This window comes from Anomaloglossus baeobatrachus, chromosome 1, assembly GCF_048569485.1.
Source record: "Anomaloglossus baeobatrachus isolate aAnoBae1 chromosome 1, aAnoBae1.hap1, whole genome shotgun sequence".
Lineage (NCBI taxonomy): Eukaryota > Metazoa > Chordata > Amphibia > Anura > Aromobatidae > Anomaloglossus > Anomaloglossus baeobatrachus.
Window position 1 is genome coordinate 374,326,030 of NC_134353.1, and position 27,443 is coordinate 374,353,472.

Here is a 27,443-nt window from a genome sequence, read left to right on the forward strand (position 1 = left end):
CAACGGATCCGTTTTTTCCACCGCATCCGTTGCATAGGTTTTTGAGCTGGATTGAGCGGTACTGCAAAACCGGATGTGTGAAAGCAGCCTAATATGCACCTCCTTTTTGGGGTGAGCCTAACTTGTTTTTCTGTAAAGAGGCATTAGGTATTTCAATACCAGGTCTAATTTTGCTGATTGCATTTAACAGTTCATTATATCTTGTATTAGTAAGTTATGTTTTATTTTTTCTTGCAATTATTTGCAGTCCAGCTTGATGTTTTTGTAAAACATGATAGCACTCGAGCTGTACAGTATTTTCTGTACACTATTACCACCATTAAAGGAATAAAATGGGGCGTATTTATCAAATTAGGGTATGTGCACACGTTAAAGGAGGTTTTCCCACTAATAAAGTAGATTTTAAAGTTTATTCACTACTTTTACACTAATGGCCTATCCTTAAAGGGAACCTGTCACCGTTTTTTCGGTCTATAAGCGTCGGCCACCACCACTGGGCTCTTATATACAGTATTCTAACATGCTGTATATAAGAGCCCAGGCCGCTGTGTAGAATGTAAAAATCACTTTATAATACTCACCTAAATGGTCGCTACGGGGGAGTTGGGTCAGATGCGTGTCTCCGTTGTCCGGTGCCGGCGCCGCCTCTTTCGGCCATCTTCGTCCTCCTTCTTCTGTAGCCGGGTTGCATGACACGTTCTACGTCATCCACACTCGCCGGCATTGAGGTCCTGCGCAGGCCGGCAAGTGTGTATGACGTAGGACGCGTCATGCACACAGGCTTCAGAAAGAGGACAAGGATGGCCGAAAGAGGAGGCGCCGGCACCAGACAATGGAGACGCCCATATGGCCCAACTCCACCGCAGTGTGACCGTTAAGTAAGTATTATAAACTACTTTTTACATTCTACACAGTGGCCTGGGCTCTTATATACAGTATGTTAGAATGCTGTATATAAGAGCCCACTGGTGGTGGCCGCAGCTTATAGGTCGAAAAACTGATGACAGGTTCCCTTTAAGATAGGGCCATCAATGTCTAATGGGTCAGGATCTGACATCCAGCACCCTGCCAGTTGTTGTCGGTGCTGATAGGGGCAGCAGGCGGCCGGAAATGCTCAGTTCTGGAGCTGCCACATCAACGGATAGCGGCAGTACCCGGCAGCAGCCACTACCAGAAGACAAGGCAACTCTGAATCTGAGCATTTCCAGCTTTCCACTGTTGTCGGCACCGAGAACAGCTGATCGGCGGGGTGCGGGACCCCGGACGAACAGGCAATGATGACCTATCATAAGGATAAGCCATCAGTGTTAAAGTAGTGGACAACCCCTTTTAGGCTGAGTTCACGGTCCTGTAGTTATCCATTAGAACGGATCCTGCAGAAATTAGTTTGCAAAATGCTTTCTGCCCGATCTGTTTTTTCTTAACAGATTCGTTCTCCATAGGCTCCTATGTTAACGGATTGCTATTTATCTTCCATTTGAAATGGATCCTGTAAGAAAAATATGCATCCTTTACAAATGCAAGAAAAACGGATGGCTAAATAGCAATCCGTTAATGGATCCATTCTAAATAAACCCCAATGTTAAGAAATAGATCCTGCAGATATCGGTTATTTCCCAACTGATCTCTGCAGGATCCATTCTAAAGCGGGCTTTACACGCTGCGATATTGCTAGCGAGCGTACCCGCCCCCGTTAGTTGTGTGTCACGGACAAATCGCTGCCGTGGCGCACAACATCGCTAACACCCGTCACACTATACTTACCTGCCTAGCGACGTCGCTGTGGCTGGCGAACCGCCTTCTTTCTAAGGGGGCGGTTCGATCGGCGTCACAGCGACGTCACTAAGCAGCCGCCCAATAGAAGCAGAGGGGTGGAGATGAGCGGGACGAAGATCCCGCCCACCTCCTTCCTTCCTCATTGCAGGCGGCCGCAGGTACGAGGTTGTTCCTCGTTCCTGCGGTGTCACGTAGCGATGTGTGCTGCCGCAGGAACGACAACCTGCATCCTGCAGCAACAACGCTAATCGGGAAAGGAACGACACGTCATCGTTCAGGTAAGTAATTTTGATTGTTAACGATCGTTCGTGCGTTTCACACGCAACGACATTGCTAACGAGGCCGGATGTGCGTCACGTATTCCATGACCCCAACGACATCTCGTTAGCGATGTTATTGCGTGTAAAGCTGCCTTAATGGATGATTACAGGACATGTGAACTCGGCCTAATAGATCTTGTAATAATAGTAAGTGCCACAATTGGATATTCCTGTGTTGAGATAATCTTATATATTTCCCCTGCTATGTGCTGTGTAACGGATGTGTCTGACCGTACAGGGACATAGTCTGATCATAGCACAGCTCCTGGGCCAGGGAGGACACGAAAGAGTATGAAGACATTATATCATGGGATCGTAGATGATTCTTTCTATGAGATAACATTTCTTTTTAAACAGTCAGTGAAATGTGGAACTTATTATTCCAAGATCTATTGATTTAAATGTACTTTGTTTGTGGGACAACCACTTTAAGTATTTGCAACAGATATTTCTGCACCAAAAATGCATAGGAGTATTGCTGCAAAAATAAACACATTTTTTACTAGCTTTTTTTCGTGCATTTTTTTATGTTTTGGGTTTTTTTCATTCACTTGATTGTGTGAAAACCGCTGCACAAATGCTAATAGAAGTGACATGCAGCAGATATGAAACTACTTCAACTCTGCACGGAAAGAGTACGGTACGTAACGTGCAGGAGACTTCAGGAATTTTATCCTCTTTGCTGGCACATTAAAATGCTGGGGGGGGGGGGGGGTTTACGGCAAGAAACACTGCATTTGAACATACCCTAATAAATCATCAATATATTAAGCGTGGAAAGCCATCTTAACTACCAAACTAGCCCATATATTCAAGGGTTTACTAGAGAATGTAGCCATGATGCCTTAATGGAAACAACCTATTAGTAGTGAAGGGCGAATCCAAACTGTAAAGTTCGGCGTCAGTACCGGATACCTAGTGTCCGTGCATAGACCCCGAACACGAACTTCTCAGGGAAGTCCGTGTTACTGTTCAGGTTCGGCCATCTGGATAATGAGAGAAATTAAGAAAAAGAATATATGGAATAAAGTAGAACAGTTTTACTTGCCAACCTTCCCCACCGCTGTAACACTACTTCCAGGTCCGCTCATTAACTCTCAAACATATTCACTACTTCCTCCACCTACTGTCAGTTCCGGCATCTGTGATTGGTTTCAGTCAGACTGTGCCCCCACCCTGTTTGACAGCGTCTGTGATTGGTTGGAATCACACATGCTGTCTGTGTTCCTATAGGGGTGTAAAAATAAATAAAATTATTTTAGGTATCTACATATATTGTGATACCCAGCACAGATAAAGCAGATGGCTACAGGCTGCAGCCCCAGCCGTGTGCTTATCTTGGCTGTGTATCAAACTAAGAGGGATTCCATTCTGCTTTTTGTAAATTATTTAAATAATTAAAAAAAAAAAACGGCGTGTGGTTTTCCCCAATTTTGATACCCAGCCATGATAAAGCTGATAGTTGGGGGCTGGTATTCTCAGACTGGGCAGGCCCATGGTTATTGGGCTCCCCCCAGTCTAAAAATAGCAGCCTGCAGCCGCCCAGAATTGTCGCATCCATGAGATGGGCACTTTACCTGATTCATCCCGATTGCCCTGGTGCAGTGGCATTCGGAGTAATGTAAAGCGTTAATCACAAATCACAGCTGCCACTAAGCCCTAGGTTAGTAATTGGTATGGGTCTATGAGCCCCCCTATTACTAATCCTGTAAGTGAAATGAAATAAATTGAAGCACTGAAAAAAAATCTTTATTATAAATAAATTACCAAAAAACCACAATCTTTCTCCAATTTATTAACCCCCTCCCCAAACACCCAGGTCCAAGGTAATCCACTCGAGGTCCCATAGCTATCCCTGCTCTGCAACACACTAAAGTCGCAGCGCACGGGCACATTAAAAAGCATGACTGCCTACAGCAGCTTCAGGCAAACACTGACTGAGCTGCAGCTGTGAGCGGTGATGTAATTTGACTTTACCTGCTGTCACAGTTGAAGACTCCCACGGTACCCCACCTGTGACCACAGGTAAACTTGCCTCAGGGGAACTCATTGACTTCAATGAGACCTGTATCTATTGGCAGAAAACCAAGGTTTTTTTTTTTTTTGCCAAGACACAAAGACTTGGTGCTGGAATTTATACACCAAATTCCTGCACCAAATCTGCATCTTCTGGCAAAAAAAGTATCATATCCGCATTACGTCTCGATACGTTTTTTGCCAGAAGATGCAGATTTGGTGCAGGAATTTGGTTTATACACTCCAGCACCAAATCTGCATCTCCTGATAGAAAACCGCACAAAACCGCAGTTTTGACACTGTTTTGGTGCGGTTTTGCAAATTTGTTGCAGAAATCCGGTGCAGACATTTCTGCACCAAGTCTGCATCTCCTGACAGAAAACCGCACCTAAACTACATTTTTTCGCCAGGAGATGCAGATTTATTGCTGAAATTTATATACCAAAGTCCTGCACCAAATCTGCATCTTCTGGCAAAAAAGGCATCAATACCGCATTGCGTTTAGATGTGTTTTTGTTTTTTGGGGGTTTTTTTGCCAGAAGATTTGGCGCAGCAATTTTGGCGTATAAATTTCAGCACCAAATCTACATCTCTTGGCAAACCCCCCCCCCCCCAGTTTTTTACCAGGACATGTAGGTGTCAAACTCAATGAGTTCACCTGAGGTGAGTTTACCTGCAGTCACAGGTGGGATACCATGGGAACCTCAAGCTTTGACCTCAGGTAAACTCAGTGATATCACACTGTGGCTCAGTCAGTGTCTGCCTGAAGCCACAGCAGGCGGTCATGTTTTCTAATGTGCCTGCGCGCTGCACTTATATTGGACCTGGGTGTTTGTGGGTTTAATAAATTGGAGAAAGGGTGTTTTTGTTTTTTTATTTTGTATTTTATTTCAAATAAAGGATTTTTTCAGTGTTTTGTGTTTTTTCTTTTCACTTACAGAATTAGTAATTCAGTACTAATCTATGGCTTAGTGCCAGCTGTGAGCGGTTATTAACCCCTTATTACCCTGTTTTGCCACCGCACCAGGGCAATCATCATGGCTGGGTATCAAAATTTGGAGGGGAGAATCACACACCGTCTTTTTTTAATTATTTAAATAGTTAAAGTAAAACCCGTATTGGGTCCTCCTATTTTGTTACACAGCCAAGATAAGCACACGGCTGGGGACTGCAGCCGTCTACTTTGTCTGCGCTAGGTATCACAATATATGGGAACCTTCTGCCATTTTTTTATTTATTTTTACACCGCTATAGGGATGCAGACAGCATGTGTGATTCCAATCACAGACTCTGTCACACAGGGTGGGGCGCGGTCTGACTGCAGCCGATCAGAGATGAGGGGGAAGCAGTGAATATGTGTGAGAGTTAATGAGCGGACCCGGAAGCAGTGTTGCAGCCCTCTTAGCCCTTTCTATCACCATTTTACAACACAATGTTCGAGTCCCCATAGACCTCTATGGGGTTCGGCGTCAAGGCAGATGCTCGGGTTCAAGCCCAATCTCAAACTGGACTAAAAAAAACCCGAAAAAAACCCCGGCCCATCCCGAACATCCTGTGGGTTCACCCATCTCTACCCATTAGATATTCGCAAGCCATTTGCAGAAAAAAGTGGATTAGGTTTTCTAATTCTTCATTGATGCCACCATTGAAATATTTTAAATTCATTTCTTTCATACAAATGTTTTGTGAAATATGTGATATCATTTTATGGGCAGACAGCTGATTGCGCGGTGATTCCTCGATCCTGGAACTCATCTGATACTCCTCCTATAGTGGTACAATGGGATGGTTAATATTTGCAGGATGGAGGAACTCTCTGCTGGGAGTGCTGGAGTCTTGGAAAATTCAGGAAAACATGGAGTATTTGGATTCTGTTTCAGGGTTCTCCAAATTTCCACAGATTGTTTTGAGGCTCTATGGATATGGCTGTTTTGGACCTGGATTGGTGCTGTGGGTTCGGTGATGGAGCATTTATAGAGACATTGGATCCCCTGTCCCTCTTTTTCACACAGACAGACAGAGAGACAGACAGAGAGACAGACAGAGAGACAGACACACACACACCCCCCTTTCCTATTTTTTATTTATTTTCTTATTCTCCCTTAGGTCTCGCTCACACAAGCGTATGAATCAGACGAGTGCAATGCGAGAAAATCTCTGTGACCCACATAGTCCTTCATACAGAATAATGTGCCCCAAATAGTACTGTATACAGAATAATGTGCCGCACGTAGTCCTCTATATAGAATAATGGGCCTATATAGCCCTTCATACAGAACAATGAGCCCGACATAGGCCCCACATAGCCCTCCATACAGAAAAATGGGCCCCACATAGCCCTCCATATAGTATTTTGGGCCACACATAGCCCTCCATATAGTATTATGGGCCTCACATTGTTCTCCATATAGTATTATGGGCCTCACATTGTTCTCCATATAGTAGTATGGGCCTCATAATCCTTTATATAGTATTATGAGCCACACATTAAAAAAATAACTAAATTCTTGCTTCTCCTCTTTGCCCCGCTGCTCCGGTCTTGGCAGTGAGCGGTCAAAAAAGCTCTTCACTGCTCAGCACAGCGGGCGCGAAATAGTGACGTAATCACGCTTACTGTATTGAGACATCAGACACAGAATGATGGGGGAGGGAGCGGACGGCTTCAATCATTACTTTCAACTGTATTGACATCCACAATCTCGATACAGTTGAAAGTGCAATGCAGAGGGTGGTGATGGCATCCGGTATTTTGGGCCTGTTAGCCAAAGTTTGACGTGTGCTCTACGTCATCTGTCGAGGAGAGTTAGGAGGCCACCATACATGAGACAATCGTTGGGTTCGGCCCACCTAGTTGTGTATATAGGGGCTTTTAGGTGTGTACATGACAACTCCTCACACCCATTTCTCTTTGTGCAGTACCTCTTTACGTTGCGCGGAAAGAGCAACCCTACTGTGGCCATAAAACATTTTGATAGTCTCTTGAAAATGATCGGATTCTGATTTAAATTAATAAAAAAGAATCCTGTGACAATCAGACTTGCTAAATGGTGCTCGTATACTCATAGTGTGTATATTGTTTTGATTTTTTTTTTTTTTGTTTGTTAAATGTGAAAATCCTGCTTTCTAAATAAAATATCCTATAGGTTTTTTCGTTACCAGTAAAAAATATAATCTACTGTATATGTGAACTATATGGAGAGAATGTGGCATGAACCAGCTTCCTAGCATACCTTCCGCCCTCCCACTCATGTACAATATCTCTTCCCATACAGATGGCATCAGCTACAGATTCTCGTTATGGGCAGAAAGAATCCTCCGACCAGAACTTTGATTACATGTTCAAGATCTTAATTATTGGGAACAGCAGCGTGGGCAAAACCTCCTTTCTCTTCCGATACGCAGACGACTCTTTCACCCCAGCGTTTGTCAGCACGGTCGGAATAGACTTCAAAGTGAAAACTATTTACAGGAACGACAAAAGAATCAAGCTGCAGATCTGGGTAAGGTTGTAATTAGGGACATCTCTATCTGCTGCTCTTCATTATTATTAAAGGTGTCACCGCGTGATCTCTCTGTGCTGCTTTTAACAATGCCGAGATGGGACTGATCATTTCCTAGGTTCTCAATGGGTGTTGTGTATCAAAAGTCATTTGTAATCTAGTGTTTCCGGAAGGACGCACAACCAATAACCTGAATATAGAACAAATTTCCAACAATAGGTATTAAGCAACTTAAAATGTTGTGTCTTTTAGTAATGGTTTACTTATTTTATACTGATTTTTGAGTTACAAAACACTCATCTTATGCCTAAAGCTAAAATCAGAATGCTGCTGATTTCCTGGTCTCAGAGTCTTGTAGAACCTAAGAAGATCCTTAGGGTATGTTCACACAGCTAAATGGGAAAGATGCAGAAAGTCCTGTAAAGGCCGCTTTACACACTGCGATATCGGTACCGATATCGCCAGCGTGCATACCCGCCCCCATCGGTTGTGCGAAACGGGCAAATCTCTGCCCGTGTCGCACAACATTGCCCGGACCCGTCACACGGACTTACCTTCCCTGCGACGTCGCTGTGACCGGCAAACCGCCTCCTTTCTAAGGGGGCGGTTTGTTCAGCGTCACTGAACCGCCGCCCAATAGGAGCGGAGGGGCAGAGATGAGCGGGACGAACATCCCGCCCACCTTCTTCCTTCCGCATTGCGGGCGGGAGGCAGGTAAGGAGAGCTTCCTCGTTCCTGCGGTGTCACACGGAGCGATGTGTGCTGCCGCAGGAACGAGGAACAACTTCGTTACTGCTGCAGTAACGATATTTGAGAATGGACCCCCATGTCACCGAGGAGCGATTTTGCACATTTTTGCGACGATGCAAAATCGCTCATAGGTGTCACACGCAACGGCATCGCTACAGCGGCTGGATGTGCGTCACAAAATCCGTGACCCCCAACGAGATCGTGTAAAGCCCGCTTTAGAGAGTTAAAGTGGATGTCCACTACTTGGACAACTGTTACTCATTCCCCTTGTTCGCCCCCATAAAAATAAGTAAGCCTATACTCCGATGCATTGCGGACACAGTTCCATCGATGTCTGAAGTCGCGTTCCTTCTGGCATAATGTGACATTATGACACATGGGCCCCACAACCAATCAGTGTGGCTTTTTTCTCCTTCCTTCTTCTGAGTATGAGAAGGCACTTTACCTGAAATTGTATCAGTCAAACCACACAGGAGGCAGCAACTGAGAAGTGCCATGTTACTAAACAGAGCAGGGGCTAGATTATATCCGAGGAGCTTGTGCACAGGGTGGGGTGGTAGGGGGCTGTGTGCACAGTGCAAGGGGGCTGTGTGCACAGTGCAAGGGGGCTGTGTGCACAGTGCAGGGGGGCTGTGTGCACAGTGCAGGGGGGCTGTGTGCACAGTGCAGGGGGGCTGTGTGCACAGTGCAGGGGGGCTGTGTGCACAGTGCAGGGGGGCTGTGTGCACAGTGCAGGGGGGCTGTGTGCACAGTGCAGGGGGGCTGTGTTCACTGTGCAGGGGGGCTGTGTGCCTAGCCAGTAGCTGACCAAGCACTGAGAAGTCACTGCCAAGTAGAGCAGGAAGTTAGATCAGATACGCTTGTGGGAGGAAGGACAGAGGAGCTTGGGCTGACACCCTAAGAGAGCACAGCACTGTGCTGTAGCCTGAGGTAAACTGACCCTAAATCAGCTGCTGCGCTTACGCTGTGTAGGTTCCACCACCATAAGCCATATTCAGTGTGTGTGTGAAGCTGAAGACGGATTTTCCCTGACAACGAGCTTCTGTCTGGTTCAGAAACAGCCTAAGGGGACATCTTCCAGGATGTTTTTGAAAAGCTTACTTCCTAATTTGATATATAAAGTATATTTGAAAGTTTGTTACAATCGCTTGCTCTACATTATTACTAGGTAAAAATTGAAACAGTTATGCTTTAAATGTTGTTGTGTTCAGGTCAGGAGACCAGCAGCCAGGTCATACATTGTGCTCCATACTCGGACGCAAGAAACATTAAATAACTTACACTTGAAAGAAAAATATGCAAATTTGCTCAAATTCTCCATATTGTAAAGGAATCATGTCAGGTAATCCATGCTGGCCCAACCGTGGGTAGCATTAATTGCAGGCTGGCTGCATGATTGTAGCCAGGTGTGTGTGTGTGTGTGTGTGTGTGTGTGTGTATGTATATATATATATATATATATATATATATATATATATATATATATATATATATGTGTGTATATATACAGTGCCTACAAGTAGTATTCAACCCCCTGCAGGTTTGATAAGATGCAAATAAGTTAGAGCCTGCAAACTTCAAACAAGAGCAGCAGGATTTATTAACAGATGCATAAATCTTACAAACCAACAAGTTATGTTGGTCAGTTAAATTTTCAACATAAAGGTGTGGGTCAATTATTATTCAACCCCTGGGTTTAATATTTTGTGGAATAACCCTTGTTTGCAATTACAGCTAATAATCGTCTTTTATAAGACCTGATCAGGCTGGCACAGGTCTCTGGAGTTATCTTGGCCCACTCCTCCATGCAGATCTTCTCCAAGTTATCTAGGTTCTTTGGGTGTCTCATGTGAACTTTAATCTTGAGCTCCTTCCACAAGTTTTCAATTGGGTTAAGGTCAGGAGACTGACTAGGCCACTGCAACACCTTGATTTTTTCCCTCTTGAACCAGGCCTTGGTTTTCTTGGCTGTGTGCTTTGGGTCGTTGTCTTGTTGGAAGATGAGATGAAGACCCATCTTAAGATCCTTGATGGAGGAGCGGAGGTTCTTGGCCAAAATCTCCAGGTAGGCCGTGCTACCCATCTTCCCATGGATGCGGGCCAGATGGCCAGGCCCCTTGGCTGAGAAACAGCCCCACAGCATGAGGCTGCCACCACCATGCTTGACTGTAGGGATGGTATTCTTGGGGTCGTAAACAGTGCCATCCAGTCTCCAAACGTCACGTGTGTGGTTGGCACCAAAGATCTCGATCTTGGTCTCATCAGATCAGAGAACCTTGAACCAGTCTGTCTGAGTCCTCCAAGTGATCATGAGCAAACTGTAGACGAGCCTTGACATGACGCTTTGAAAGTAAAGGTACCTTACGTGCTCGTCTGGAACGGAGACCATTGCGGTGGAGTACGTTACTTATGGTATTGACTGAAACCAATGTCCCCACTGCCATGAGATCTTCCCGGAGCTCCTTCCTTGTTGTCCTTGGGTTAGCCTTAACTCTTCGGACAAGCCTGGCCTCGGCACGGGAGGAAACTTTCAAAGGCTGTCCAGGCCGTGGAAGGCTAACAGTAGTTCCATAAGCCTTCCACTTCCGGATGATGCTCCCAACAGTGGAGACAGGCAGGCCCAACTCCTTGGAAAGGGTTTTGTACCCCTTGCCAGCCTTGTGACCCTCCACGATCTTGTCTCTGATGGCCTTGGAATGCTCCTTTGTCTTTCCCATGTTGACCATGTATGAGTGCTGTTCACAAGTTTGGGGAGGGTCTTAATTAGTCAGAAAAGGCTGGAAAAAGAGATAATGAATCCAAACATGTGAAGCTCATTGTTCTTTGTGCCTGAAATACTTCTTAATACTTTAGGGGAACCAAACAGAATTCTGGTGGTTTGAGGGGTTGAATAATAAATGACCCTCTGAATAAACTTTTCTCAATTTAAAAAAAAATATAAAAAGAAATAACATTCTCTTTTGCTGCAGTGCATTTCACACTTCCAGGCTTATCTACAGTCCAAATGTCACAATGCCAAGTTAATATATAATATTATATGTCTAAAATGGTTTGGTATTTCAGAGCAGAACATCTTATCTTGGCGTCGCTGCAGGTGATTGACAGGTCTCTCACTCACGTGAACATAGGGAGTGACCTATCGGTGACCTATAGCATTGCTGGGAAGACCCAACCAGAGGCTGCGATTCATACTGTTCAAAGTTTGAGCAACATTAGTTGCCGGACAACCTTTAATCATGAAATATTGTGCAAGATAAATGGAGAGTTGGGGCACAGTACTAGCGGAAACTCAAAAAATGATGGTTAAATTTTCGATGATATATAGACTTTTATTGACCCTACAGGGCTTATCTTTGAGCCAACACTAGAGGCCCTTTCACATTTCCCCATGAATACTCTATGGGGATGAATTATGCTTTATATGATTATTTGGTCCCCATATAGTTTTTCTAATGTTGGCAGAACGTTTCCCGTTTACTCGGAGAGATGTGTAGTAGATGCAGTTGTCGCCTGCTCATTAGTCAGATGATAGCTGTCACGCCTAGCCCATTTCAGACACCTGTTGTTGTTTTTTTTCGCATGCGTTAAATAATAAAAAATCAGGATTTCATCAGTGATTTTCTCATATGAAAATGAAAATATTTTTCGATACATTGCAATGCTAAAAGCAGACCGCACATGGATGGTATCAGTGTACTGTCTGTGATTTTCACAACCCCATAGATTGTTATGGGCGATTTCGATCCATGAATCAAACACGTCGGCGTGATTTTCTGGACAGATGGTGTGTTATAAAACATGGGTGTTTAAACATCGCCATAGACTATAATGGACTATGTGTTATATCCGGGAAAAAACAACGCCTGAACAAGGCCTTGCACCGACAAGAGATTGTAAACATGTACTTTATTTGGCCGGTTTTAGGACCCTGTAAAAGTGCCTCAAGACACAATGGCCCTTATACATCAAAGTGATTATGCCAGAATTCTGATGTTAATTGTTTTAAAAAGTGACACAATTTTTACTCATTGCGGAGCTGTGCAGAAATATTGGGACTTTAGTCATTTTCACACGAGAATCGCCGACTTTGCTAAAATGGACTGAGTAGGTCAGGATGGGGGCTCATTTAATTCATGGCAAGCAGTGGCGTTCTGTACTAATGGTGAGCAAGCAGTACCATGCGCGGGTGCTTGGTACTCCTAATGAGCAGTTGGATGCTCGGATGGGCGCAACTTGAATGTAGTAAACCCATGTAAACACGTGTATTCCCTTTGTGTGTATTGGAGCAACACCAAAAAAAGAGAGAGGGGAAAAAAGGCAAATTGGACACCGTTTCACACCAAATCCCAAAAATGGGCCTGACAAAATTGTTGGCACCCTCAACTTAATATTTGATTGCAGACCCTTTGGAATAAATCACTGCAATCAATGGCTTCCTATCAACAAGCTTATTACATCTCTCAACTGGCATTTTGGACCCCTCTTCTTTTACAAACTGTTCCAGGTCTCATAGTTGAAGGCCGCCTTCTCCCAACAGCAATTTTAAGATCTCTCCACAGGAGTTCAATGGGATTTAGATCCGGACTCATTGCTGGCTGCTTCAGAACTCTCCAGGGCTTTGATTCTATCCATTTCTGGTTGCTTCTTGAAGTATGATTGTACAGTGGGTATGGAAAATATTCAGGCCCCTTTAAAATTTTCACTCTTTGTTTCATTGCAGCCATTTGGTAAATTCAACAAAGTTCATTTTTTTTTCTCTCATTAATGTTCACTCTGCACCCCATCTTGACAGAAAAAAACAGAAATGTAGAAATTTTTGCAAATTAATTAAACAAAAACCCCCTGAAATATCACATGGTCATAAGTATTCATACCCTTTGCTCAGTATTGTGTAGTAGTAGTAGTAGTAGGCTGGGCCAGTCAAGAATGGTCACAGAGTTGTTCTGAAGCCACTCCTTTTGTTATTTTAGCTGTGTGCTTAGGGTCATTGTCTTGTGGGAAGGTGAACATTCGGCCAAGTCTGAGGTCCAGAGCACTCTGGAAGAGTTTTTTTTTTTTTCCAGGATATCTCTGTACTTGGCCGCATTAATCTTTCCTTCAATTGCAACAAGTCGTCCTGTACCTGCAGCTGAAAAACACCCCCATAGCATGATGCTGCCACCACCATGTTTCACTGTTGAAATTGTATTGGGCAGGTGATGAGCAGTGCCTGGTTTTCCCCACACATACCACTTAAAATTATCACCAAAAAGTTCTATCTTCATCTGATCAGACCAGAGAATCTTATTTCTCATAGTCTGGGAGTCCTTCATGGGTTTTGGGTTTTTTTGTTTTTTTTTTTTGCAAACTCTCTATGCGGGCTTTCATATGTCTTGCACTGAGGAGAGGCTTCCGCCCGGCCACTCTGCAATAAAGGCCCGACTGGTGGAGGGCTGCAGTGATAGTTGACTTTGTGGAACTTTCTCCCATCTCCCTACTCCCTACTGCATCTCTAGAGCTCAGCCACATTTTGGGGTTCTTCTTTTTTCAAGGCTCCTCTCCACCGATTGCTCAGTTTGGCTGAACAGCCCGATCTAGGAAGAGTTCTGGTGGTCCCAAACTTCTTCCATGTAAGGATTATGGAGGCCACTGTGCTCTTAGGAACCTTGAGTACTGCAGAAATGTTTTTGTAACCTTGGCCAGATCTGTGCCTTGCCACAATTCTGTCTTTGAGCTCCTTGGGCAGTTCCTTTGACCTCATGATTCTCATTTGGTCTGACATGCACTGTGAGCTATTAGGCCTTATATAGACAGGTGTGTGCCTTTCCAAATCAAGTCCTATCAATTTAATTAAAAACAGCTGGACTCCAATGAAGGAGTAGAAGCATCTCAAGCATTCACAAGGAAATGGACAGCATGTGACTTAAATATGAGTGTCTGAGCAAAAAGTCTGAATACTTCTGACCATATGATATTTCAATTTTTCTTGTTTATTCATTTGCAAAAATGTCTACATTGTTTTTTTTTCTTCAAGATGAGGTGCATTGTGTACATTAATGAGAAAAAAAATGAACTTTTTTGAATTTACCAAATGGCTGCAATGAAACAAAGAGTGAAAAATGTAAAGGGGTCTGCATACTTTCAGTACCCACTGTATGTTTGGGGCCATTATCATACTGGAAGACCCATGACCCAAGACACAAATCCAACTTTGTGACACTGGGCGCTACATTGCGACCCAAAATCCTTTGGTAAGCTTCAGATGTCATGATACTTTGCACACAGTTAAGGCACCCAGTGGCAGAGGCAGCACAGCAACCCCAAAACATCTTTGAACCTGCACCCTATTTGTCTGTAGGTACTGTGTCTTTTCTTTTTAAGCCTCATTTTGTTTTTGGTAAACAGTTGAATGATGTGCTTTACCAAAAATCTCTATCTTGGTCTCATCTGTCCACAAGACATTTCCCCAGAAGGATTTTGGCTTACTTAGACCGCAGTTTGCCAAAATGTACTTAACTTTTTTCTATCTGTGTCAGCAGTGTGATCCTCCTGGGTCTCTTGCCATAGCGTTTCATTTCATTCAAATGTCAACGGATAGTTTGCGCTGACACTGATGCACCCTGAGCCTGCGGAACAGCTTGAATTTCTTTGGAACTCGGGGCTTCTTATCCACCATTTGGATAATCCTTAAGTGCAACCTTTCAGCAATTTTTCTCTGCCATCCATCTCCAGGATGATTAGCTACAGTGCCATGGGTTGTAAACTCTTGATTATGTGCTGGGACCACAGTCTCTAAGATTACTGTTAGTTGCATCAGCCAAAGGACTCATGGGAGATGGTCATTTGGTCAGATAAGACCAGAATAGAACTTTTTGGTTTTCAACTCCACTTGCCGTGTTGGAAGGAAGACGAATGATGAGAAGAACAGAGTCCCAACTATGAAGCATGGGGGTTGAAACAGAATACTTTGGGGGTGCTTTCTGCAAAGGTGACAGGACGGCTGCATAGTATTGAAGGAAGGATGGATGGGGTCATGTATCGCAAGATTTTATCTAACAACCTCCTTTCCTTAGTACGAGCATTGAAGGTGGGTCGTAACTGTGTCTTTCAGCATGACAATGACCCGAAACACACAGCCAGGGTAACTAAGGAGTGGTTCCATAAGAAGCATTTCAAGATCTTGGAGTGGCCCAGCCAGTGTCCAGATCTGAGCTGAAAACTCAGTGTTGCCCAGTGACAGTCCAGAAACCTGAAAGATCTGGAGAAGATCTGTATGGAGGAGTGGGCCAAAATCCATGCTGCAGTGTGTGCAAACTACACAAAACATCTGACCTGTAATTGCAAACAAAGGTTTCTGTACCAAATGTTAAGTTCTGTTTTCCTATTGTATCAAATACTTAACTCATGCAATAAAATGCAAATTAATTATTTAAAATTCATACAATGTGATTTTCTGGATTATTTTTTTTTATTATTGTCTGTCACAGATGGTGTACCTACAATAAAAATTACAGACCTCTCCAATCTTTTTAGGTGCAGATTTAATGATAATAATAATTATAATAATAATCTTTATTTCTATAGCGCCAACATATTCCACAGCACTTTACAATTCAGGAGGATTATATACAAACAAGCAACAGTTATTGAAAATACAATATTTAGAGGTAAAAAAGATAACCCTGCTCGTGAGAGCTTACAATCTACAATGAGATGGGGGGAGGGGGGGAGGTACAAGTGGTTATTTACGATGACAATCCAGCCATCTCCAGGAAATGGGGGAGAGATAATGGCTTCATGGACCAGTTGGCCAGAACCTTGAGATGCATTTGGGTGCCATGGAGTTTGACGTGGGGTTATGTTCTGAGAAGTTGTGGAGGGACTATGTGAATTTAGTTCGGCTAGGGAGTGTGTTAGGCCGCCCTAAAAAGATGCGTTTTTAGGGTGCGTCTGAAGCTGAGTAAGTTGTGATTCATCCTAACTTCTTGGGGTAGAGCGTTCCAGAAGATTGGTGCAGCTCGCAAGAAGTCTTGGATCCGGGAGTGGGAGGTTCGAATTAGTGTGGATGTTAGTCGAAAGTCATTTGCACAGCGTAGAGAATGAGTGGGGTGATAGACAGAGAGGAGCGTGGAGATGTAGGGGGGTACCGCAATGTGGAGAGCTTTGTGGGTGACAACAAGCAGTTTGAATTAGATCCTGTAATATATGGGCAGCCAGTGCAATGACTGGTACAGAGCAGAGGCATCCGAGTAGCGGTTAGCCAGATAGGTGACCCTGGCTGCTGCATTAAAGATGGACTGTAGAGAAGAGAGTCTAGTTAGGGGGAGACCAATTAATAGAGTTACAGTAGTCAAGGCGAGAGTGGATCAGGGCCATGGTGAGGGTTTTTGTCGTTTCCATTGTGAGAAAGGGGCAGATTCTAGAGATGATCTTGAGGTGCAAGCGGCAGGAGCGGGCAAGAGATTGTATGTGGGTGGTGAAGGATAGATCAGTGTCAAGTATAACACCCAGACAGTGGGCTTGCTGCCTAAGACTTATCGTTGTGCCACACACAGAGAGGGAGATGTCAGATTTAGGAAGGTTGGAAGACGGAGGGAAAAGAAGTTCAGTTTTGGAAAGGTTAAGTTTCAGATAGAGAGCACTTTTGGTAGGATAAGGCACAGCCACAGAAGTACAGAGAAGTCAAGGTGCACTTATCGGCTTCCAGATAGAGAGCAGACATGATGTTGCAAACTGCAGTCAGGCAGTCACTTGTTCTGTAGTATAGCGGGGTTGAGCTCAGGGGATGAAGTGTATAGTTGTGTGTCATCAGCATAAAGATGGTACTGAAAGCCAAATCTGCTGATGGTCATTCCAATTGGGGCAGTGTAGAAGGAGAAAAGAAGAGGGCCAAGGACTGAACCTTGAGTGACCCCAACAGTGAGAGGAAGAGGAGAAGATGTGGAGACAGCAAATGATACACTGAATGAGCGGCCAGAAAGATAGGAAGTGAACCAGGAAAGAACAGTGTCCTTTAGGCCGATAGAATGGAGCATAGAGAGAAGGAGATGGTGGTTAAGTGGTGAAGGCGGCAGAGAGGTCAAGAAGGAGAAGTAGAGAGTGGTCACCGTTACGTTTTCCTGTCAATAGGTCATTGGTCACTTTGACAATGGCAGTTTCTGTTGAGTGTAAAGGGCGGTAGCCACACTGTAAAGGATCTAGAAGAGAGTGAGTGGAAAGGTAGCGGGTGAGGCGAAAATAGACCAGGCGCTCCAAGAGATTGGAGATGAAGGGAGATTGGAGACTGGTCTGTAGTTGCTTGTGCAGGATGGATCAAGAGAAGGTTTTTTTAATAATGGAGTAATGATAGTGTTTGAGGGAGGAGGGGAAGATACCAGAAGAGAGAGAGAGATTGAAGATTTTAGTTAGGTGAGTAGTGACAATCGGAGACAGGGACTGGAGTAGCTGTGAGGGAAAGAGATCAGTAGGGCAAGTGGTAGGACGAGAAGAAGAGAGGAGCCTGGAGACTTCCTCCTCTGTGACTGGGTCAAATGTGGAAAGTGAGCTGGATGGGAAGTGGGGAGGGATGGGATTCACAAAGCTTGGTGGCTGGGAGCTGATCTCTCGGCAGATGTTTTCTATTTTGTCTGTGAAATTCGAGGCCAGGTCATCCGCATGAAGGTCTGTGATAGGAGTCTGTACTTTGGACTGAGGAGGGAGTGAAAGGTATCAAAGAGCTTTTTTGGATTGTTGGAAAGGGAGGAGATCAGGGTGGTGAAGTAGGTCTGTTTGGCGAGATGAAGGGAAGAGTTGTAGGTCCCTAACATTAACTTGTAGTGGATGAAGTTTTCTGGTGTGCGGGTTTTCCTCCACAGGTGTTTGGTACTCCTAGAGCATCGCTGGAGAAATCGAGTTTGGGATGTCAGCCAAGGCTGTGGCAGTGTATCAAATAATTACTTTCTACACTGTAATATATATATATATATATATATATATAATATATATATATATAAAATAATCGTACACATAAAATGAAAAAGGAAAATTAATGTCTCTATAAAGGGTAAAAGAAAAAATGTATAAGCATTTCTATTTTGGCTCTCTCTTTATTAAAAAAAAAAAAGTCTGGTCTGTCAGTTTAGAAAGGATTAAAATATCCCTTTTTTCAACAACAGGAATGACAGTCTTAATTACAGATATCAAACAGTTCTGATAAAGACTATAGAAGCAGCAGCTGCTTCTATATCCAGGTTCCCCTCCCGCTTTCTCCATGGAGAATATACCAATTAATAAGGATCTGAAGAGAAACTCACGTGATCTCTACCTCTGTTACATACTGTACAGAACAAAGGTTGCTAACTCATTTTTCCTCTCAAAAATGAGATTCACTTAAAGGGAACCTGTCAGCAGATTTGAGGCCTATAAGCTGTGGCCACCATCAGTGGGCTCATATATACAGCATTCTAACATGCTGTATATAAGAGCCTAGACCGCTGTGCAGAATGTAAAAATCACTTTATAATACTCACCTAAACCTGTCGCTGCAGTGGAGTTGGGTCATATGGGCATCTCTGTTCTCCGGTGCCGGCGCCTCCTCTTTCGGCTATACGTCATACACACTTGCCGGTCAAGCGTAGGCGCACTACAATACTTTGATCTGCCCTGCTCAGGGCAGATCAAAGTACGCCTGCGCAGGACCTCATGGCGAGTGTGGATGACGTAGAACGCATCATGCACCCCAGCTTCAGAAGATGGAAAACGAAGATGGTCGAAAGAGGAGGCATCTGAGAACAGAGACACCCATATGACCCAACTCCACCGCACCGCTCTTTAGGTAAGTATTATAAAGTGATTTTTACATTCTACACAGCGGCCTGGGCTCTTATATAGAGCATGTTAGAATGCTGTATATAAGACCCCACTGGTGGTGGCCGCAGCTTATAGTCACCAAATCTGGTGACAGATTCCCTTTAAGTCAGGACTCTTTATTTTTAACCCCTGATATGACAAAGTCAAGCTATTATGCTGGTCATAGTAAAAAAAACATGAGTGGCACAGAGGCTAAGTGGTTAGTACTGTTATTTTGCAGCACTGGGAATCTGGGTTCCAACAATTTACCCCCCAAGAACAACATCTGCAAGTAGTCTGCATGTTCTCCTTTGTTTGTTTTCTTTTACACTCCATAGACATACTGTTTAGGAATGTAGATTGTGTGCCCCAATGGGAAAAGTGATGATAATGTCTGTAAAAGTGCTGTGGAATTGTGCTCATAAGTAAAATAAATAATTCTAAATAAGAAACCATTGGCTGTCCCCATTGGCCATTTACATTAAAGTTATTTAAATCGTTTGGAGTCGGACAAAGATCTAAGTTGTGCATAGGAAAGTGTGGGGAAGACCAAAAGCTAGACATAGAGATCGACATGTTAATGTATTCTAGTTTCTAAAAATTAAAATAGTAGGTGGTAGCGCTTAGGCCAGTAACTGGCTACAGTCTTCCTGGCAGACCTGTATATAAGGGTTCCCGCTGTGGGACCTACATCAATTTAGCAATCATCATCTATTTAGTGGATAGGTGAAAATGTTTGTACACCGTAATACCTTTTTGATTTTGTTTTTTATAGGGGCATACACCATTTCCATGAGATTTTAGGTGTGGGTTATTACCATAGCCCATGGACGTATACAGGCACATTCATACATCAAGGAGCCAAGTATGTCTACACATGTATACTATATATGCCCACTCAATTTATTCAAATTGTCTCTTCAGGGAGGAAGGAGACAAACTCTAGTGCCATCTATTAATAGTAGCAATCCTAAAAGTCAAAAGTGACCCTCCAACGAGCCTTTTCATATGACCTAGGATTTATGCCAGATCAGAACCTTAATTTGCAGATACGGTGTTTCGGGATGATTGTCCCTCGTCAGTGCAAAGTATGAAGTCTGATCTGGCATTATGAAAAGCTAAAGTAAGGTCAGTCTCCGCAAGGTGAAAAGTCCTCCCCTTACACCCAATTTTTATAATTTAGCTAATATGGCCTTACTTGTTTGTTCCGTTTTATCTAGGAATCCAAGGTACATTTATTTTCAGTAAGGCCATGTGAATTATTGGTGATACGTTTGGGAGTTTAACGGCTTTATGTTCTCTGAAGGGGTCCACGATCTCAGTTGCTGCATTATGAAATGCCTGGACTCTACCACTGAAGTTCTCAAGACATTTCTATCACAGTTATTGATGATGACTGCACAGCTTAGTTAGGAGACTATAGCGTGGAGGATGATCACAGCTTACCCCTAGTATATGGAAATGTTACTGGCTCTAGCTAGTCATGTGGTGCATCATGGAATTAATAGCACAGGAATAAAATGCAGGATGACCACTAGAAATCAAGATGAAGGGGAAAAAAAGGGGAATGTGAACTGTATCAAAGTAAAAAGACTAAGTTGTATTAATTTCTTCAGGTTGTGCTTTTTTTCTGATGAAGGGGTTTGTTCAACTCTGAAATGTGTATAGATTAAAAAAACTGATCTTTTGTTCAACACCATCTTCATTGAATCTTTTTAACCAGCAGCGCAGTATATTTATCAGTACAGTATATCCCTTTCCACTATTATTGTAAGTTCTATTCAGTGCATACTGTGACATTTGAGGTGAGGTTATAGAAAAAAAGCCTTTTTATTTAAACTGTATTTAAAGGGAACCTGTCATCAGAAATTTAGCTATCCACCTAAAAGTTTCCCCCTCTCCAGCTCCTGGGCTGCATTCTAGCAAGGTTCCTGTAGTTTTTCTTGCCCCTTTTAGCCCAAAATAAACACTTTATAAAGTAGTACCTGCTCGTATGTAAATTTTCTCATTTTTCCATGTGGGCGGTCTGTCTGGTGTCTGTGCCTGTCCTCCTACCGATTTACGCCCCCCCCAGAACGCAGAATTTCAAACCTCAAGACGCCGCCCCTGGGCGCCTGAGGTCCTGCGCATGCGCTCTGCTACCGTAGCGGGACAGTGCACAGCGTGCACGTGTGACCACTGGTGACGGTATGCGCAGGCACGATGTTATGGGCGGCGCTGTGAGTGTCCTCAGCAAGTGCCGCCCATAACCTCGTGACCGCACTTTCCTCTCTTCCTCCATCGTTCTGCGTCAGCGCTCGCTGGCGCGGTGACCCGACGTCACCTCCTCCCATCTTGCCCTGCAGCAGGAAATAGATGGGAGGAGGTGACGTCGGGTCACCGCACCAGCGAGCGCTGGCGCAGAACGATGGAGGAAGAGAGGAAAGTGCGGTCACGAGGTTATGGGCGGCACTTGCTGAGGACACTCACAGCGCCGCCCATAACATCGTGCCTGCGCATACCGTCACCAGCGGTCACACGTGCACGCTGTGCACTGTCCCGCTACGGTAGCAGAGCGCATGCGCAGGACCTCAGGCGCCCAGGGGCGGCGTCTTGAGGTTTGAAATTCTGCGTTCTGGGGGGGGCGTAAATCGGTAGGAGGACAGGCACAGACACCAGACAGACCGCCCACATGGAAAAATGAGAAAATTTACATACGAGCAGGTACTACTTTATAAAGTGTTTATTTTGGGCTAAAAGGGGCCAGAAAAACTACAGGAACCTTGCTAGAATGCAGCCCAGGAGCTGCAGAGGGGGAAACTTTTAGGTGGATAGCTAAATTTCTGATGACAGGTTCCCTTTAAGGACTATAATAAACAAGCTGATGTCAGGATACTTATATGCCAGGCAAAGCTTCCTGGGAAAGAGTCATTCAAGTAGCCATTTCAGGAGGAAGCAAACATGGCTTCTAGTGCATCTACTGTATTGAAAATAGCAATCCTATAAGTTAATATGGACTCTTTAGGCACTCTCGTGTACAGACAGCTGTTTTGTGGTTATTGCCCCTTATCATTGCCAAGTAAGAGACTGGTTGGCTGGGTGAGAAGCCTTTGATGAAACATTACCCCCCAGACCTCTGTCATATATGCGCCCTCATCAAGATGACACTTTAACCCAAGAAATTCTTCATCTTTCCTAGTGTCCTAATTTACATTGATCAGGGGCAAGAACCCCAACACCGCTGTCTGCACCTTTTTCTTTCTAGAGAAGATTCTGGCTTGACATTGTGTAAGGCTATGTGCCCACGGGGAGAGTGTCCTGCGGTTATATCCGCAGGACATTCCGCAGGATCTCCCAGAAAACCGCAGCACAACTTTGTCTGTTTACATGCTTCGGTTATGCTGCGGAATGTCCTGCGGATATGGTGCGGGCATTCTGCATTGAGGACACAGTACCATGGCTTCGGCACTGCACCCTCAATGCAGAACAAGTGCTGGAGTGATCGGGCGTTCATACCTCCATCACGCAGCACTTCTCTCCCGTCTCCGACCGTGTTTACACTGTGAAGGAGAAGGTGGGCGGGCCGGAACTAGCTCCTGCTGTCACATGACGTGCTCGTGCAGGCCCCGCCCACCTCCTCCTTCCTGCTCCTGTGCACGGAGGGAAAATGTCCGGGTGTCTGCTATCAAGGCAGGTAAGTATGGGCCAAAGCAGGGGATTTCCGCAGGTAATGCCACAGGAATAATTGACATGCAGTTATGTGCGGCTGCGGGATATCCGCAGTATATTCCACAACCGCACATTCCGCAACGTGGACACAGCACACGCCATGTCCCATAGGATAACATGGGGAGTGTCTGTACATCCTGAAACCTGCGGATTTATCTGGAAAATCCAGATAAATCTGCAGGTTTTCCACGGCAAAATCCGCAGAAGCAAGCTCCCATGGGCACAGGGCCTTAGGCTCTTTGCAGTGTATCTGTCGCTAGGTTTTTGCTACTCCATCTGAGAAAAGCATTATGTAGGGACTGAGACCCTAATTCCAGGGATACATTACTTACTGGTCTGCTTGCTGCAGTTTTGATAAGTCTGAGCTGTGTATAACCCTGCCCACATCACTGATTGACCGTGTACATTGACAGAAAACTACCAGTGGTGTGGGAGGGGTTTATACAGCGCTCATGAGGACATGGTGCAGGTTTACTAGTCTTCTAGTGATAATCTCCGTCATTAACACAATGTAAATAAGCCTACATCTCTGGAACTGTAAGGAGGGGTTAAAAAAAACAAATAAAAAAAAAAAAACTACTCAGGGGAGCAGCAGGTATACAATACAAGAAAAAACTATCCACTTTTGATCTGATGACAGATTTTTTTTTAATAATGACTATAGGACACGTGCTACAATAGAAAAAAATAAATATTTATTTGTAATTTAGTCTATGTGCCCACATTGTGTTTTTATGTGCAGAAAATCTGCACATAAAAATGTGTGTTTTGGCAGGAAAAAAGCAGCTGAAAAGACGTGCATTTTTATTGCGTTTGCTCGTTTTTCACATGCTTTTTTTTGTGCGTTTTTACTCATGGCGCTCGAGGGGGATTCCTGCTCTGTACCCCCGTAATCGCTTGCCGGTTGACCCAGCTCTCTTTGCCAGGAGCAGTGCCCGTGCCGCTCCCGGCAGTGTAACCGCCTAAATGTTGCGATTAGTGCGATCGCAGCATTCAGGAGGCAAGTAGAGGAATTGCTTACTTACAATTGGGTCACTGTAATGCGATCACAGGGACTTGATCGCTGCCATGGTAACCCTGGATCATCACCATGACAACCCCGGGTTACTGAGGTATGGATCGCCTCACAGACCTATGTCACCGGAATTCCCTGCAGCAAGGTCCTGCGGTGAAGACCGCAAGATGAGAAAAGGGCTGCTGACATTAGCTACATGGCCAAGGTGCAGGGAACCCTAGTGACGTCACAAGGTGGACAGAGTTCATGCTGGCGGATCTGCAGGAAAACCCGGTGATCCGCTGGCATGAACTCTATTCACCTTGTGGCGTCACCGGAGTTCCCTGAAGTAAGGTCCCACGGTAAAGACCGTGAGATGAGGAAATGGGTACAAGGAACCCCAGTGATATCAAAAAGCACAATAAAACACATAAAAAAGCAACGTGTGCATTACACATGCATTTTTTCCTGCTTTTTTCACTGACTCCATTGAAGTCAATTGGTAAAAAACGCAGAAACTATTGAAATGCTGCTTATTTTTTCAGCAACAAACCTGGAAGGAAAAAAAAAGCAGTGTGTGCACAGCAAATCAGGATTCTCATAGACTTGGCTGGGATGTTTTTACCTTGCTTTTATTGATTTGGTAAAAACATCAAAAAAAGCATGAAAAAAAAGCAACTTGGGAACAAGGCCATAAAGTGTAACTGCACTTTTAGGTGACCTACCATAATTTTATAGGCTGAGAGTTTAATTTGACACCTCAATGCAAACAGATCTGTAGACAGATTTGAGCATTTATTTTTTTTTTAATCATCAGTGCATGAGACAAAAGTGACTGACGTCATTTTCCAGGATTCACATGCTTTTATTAGTGCCCTCTTATGAGTGGACACTTCTGTATAGACTCATATAAAGCTGATTTGGTTCTTATATCACCTACTGTACTAAAAGGGAGGTGGATGTAATTGGAATCATGTACAATGTTAGGCTTGATTTTATTCAGCTGAGCGAACTTTCAGGAACATTATCCATAGTCGCCCAAATAACTGCAATAGTGATCAGGAAGGACAATTTATGAACGTACTAAATCTACTGGACCATTAAGACCTTATTCCGACCTCTGGGTTTCCACCTATGTGTCGTATCCATGTTTTTCAAGGATAGAACACGCACCCATTATAATTTTTGGAGCTATTCACATGTTCGTGTATTTTTGCCTGCCATGTGTCCCCCCAAAAAAAAATTAAATGTACAGTGGGTACGGAAAGTAAATTTCTCACTCTTTGTTTCATTGCAGCCATTTGGTAAATTCCAAAAAGTTCATTTTTGTCTCATTAATGTACACTCTGCACCTCATCTTGATAGAACCCCCCACCCCCCCAGAAATTTAGACGTTTTTGCAAATTTATTAATCAAGAATAACTGAAATATCACATGGTCATAAGTATTCAGACCCTTTGCTCAGTATTGAGTAGAAGCACAATTTTGAGCTAGTACAGCCATGAGTCTTCTTGGGAATGATGCAACAAGTTTTTCACAACTGGATTTGGGGATAATCTGCCATTCTTCCTTGCAGATCCTCTCCAGTTCCATCAGGTTGGATGGTGAACGTTGGTGGACAGCCATTTTCAGGTCTCTCCAGAGATGCTCAATTGGGTTTAGGTCAGGGCTCTGGCTGGGCCAGTCAAGAATGGTCACAGTCATTCTGAAGCCACTCCTTTGTTATTTTAGCTGTGTGCTTAGGGTCATTGTCTTGTTGGAAGGTTAACCTTCCAGAGCATTCTGGAAGAGGTTTTCATATTTCCAGTAGACAGATGGCAATCTGTGATTTTTAAAGGACCCGTATGCTTGAATGGGTATCAGCTATGCTTCAGAATATATACAGTGGGTACGGAAAGTATTCAGACCCCTTAAAATTTTCACTCTTTGTTTCATTGCAGCCATTTGGTAAATTCAAAATGTTCCTTTTTGTTTCTCATTAATGTACACTCTGCACCCCATCTTGACAGAAAAAAACCCCCGAAAACTAATGTATCAAGGAATATGTTTTGATATTAAAGGTAAATAAAAAAATGCAATTGCAAGATCAATAAAAGAAAAATGGTACAAAATAAAAGATCAGGCATTATAAAAAAGAAAAAAAAAACTCCCTAAAAAAGTTGATGTGAATGGGACGTTTCTCACATGTTCATGTTCACAGTATAGGACATGAGGTCAATGTGGATTTTCCCGCTGTGTGTGAACTGCCCTTTACTACTTTTGTAAGTTGGGAAAATTGGTGCCAATCCACAGGAAAATAAATTGACGGACTGCCTTGGTTTGGCTGTAGACAGATCACTGTGGTGAACACATATTCCTGAAACTGAAGCCTGAAGATATTGTTACTGATAACAAGCCTGGACAATGTGATGTTCCATCTGGAAAAAGCCACAAATCCTTTACCAAAAACATGTCCTGTGAAAACTCAACGCAGCAGCATGTTGTTTGTGGGAGGTTCAACGGCTTAATTGGCAGATATGTCTGGTTCAGAGAAAACATGGACTTGGAAGAAAAGAGCTAGAACGCCGTTGTTTCTTAGCAACTTTTATCAAAATCAAAATCTTTTCAAAAACAATTATAAACCTTAAAGAGGTCCATTACCCAGATAACCCCTTTTTAAACAAAGTACTCCCAGTTATAAAACAAAAACGGCAGATACTCACGCCCGGCATTGGCGTTGTTCCAGTGACGTCGGCAGTGGGGCTCGCATGGCAAAAGAATAAGCTCACAATCAACAAATGCATCATGTATAGATGCAATAATTATACTGTATTGAGAATGCTGTAAGGTAAATGAAACTTGATTTCAGATTTCTTATTTTTGGTCACCCATTATATCAAAAATTAGAAGAAAAACTGCTAAGAAAAGTCATATGTATGGTACCAGGGAGCGCAAAAAGACTTGTTGAGCGTGTTTTCTTTGGCCCCACAAGATGTCCACTTTTTTCCCCATAATTCTACATTGTCACTAAGTCTCAATGGTCCCTAATTCTTGTAGTTCACTTTGCTATGTGCCAGCAGGTCTCGTGTGCACTTTCACATTGAACTTATGTCAACATGTTTCAGATAATTCCTTTGGTAGTTTGACACATGGCCGACGCTTGCATACAGTTGTGACAAGTATGTCTGTAGACGTATGAAAAAGACATATAAGTATTAACTTAGCCTTCTATCTATAAAATTGTACTCAGTGTTAAAAATGTATAGGCCACTTTGGATTTTCTTGAGCTTTTATCTGATAGCAAAGATGTCAATTTCTGAAAATGACCTTTGTAGGGTACATTATATGTCTGTTAATTGGAGGATTAAGTTTTGGGTAGACATATCACTGGACAACTTATGCAGATGCACAAGGGCTCAAGTGGCTAGAGCCCTCTTCTGTGTGGCTAGAGCCCTCTTCTGTGTGGCTAGAGCCCTCGTCTGTGTGGCTAGAGCCCTCGTCTGTGTGGCTAGAGCCCTCGTCTGTGTGGCTAGAGCCCTCGTCTGTGTGGCTAGAGCCCTCGTCTGTGTGGCTAGAGCCCTCGTCTGTGTGGCT

The 27,443-nt window shown here is 43.8% G+C and overlaps 1 protein-coding gene across 1 annotated transcript in view; it reads left to right on the forward strand.

Annotated features, from left to right (window-relative positions):
• Positions 1–27,443, forward strand: part of RAB3A (RAB3A, member RAS oncogene family) — an 86,451-nt gene that overhangs the window by 15,961 nt on the left and 43,047 nt on the right. The window contains exon 2 of the mRNA XM_075352493.1: positions 7,385–7,612. Within this exon, the coding sequence (XP_075208608.1) occupies positions 7,385–7,612 (228 nt within the window). The remainder of the gene's footprint in view (positions 1–7,384; positions 7,613–27,443) is intronic.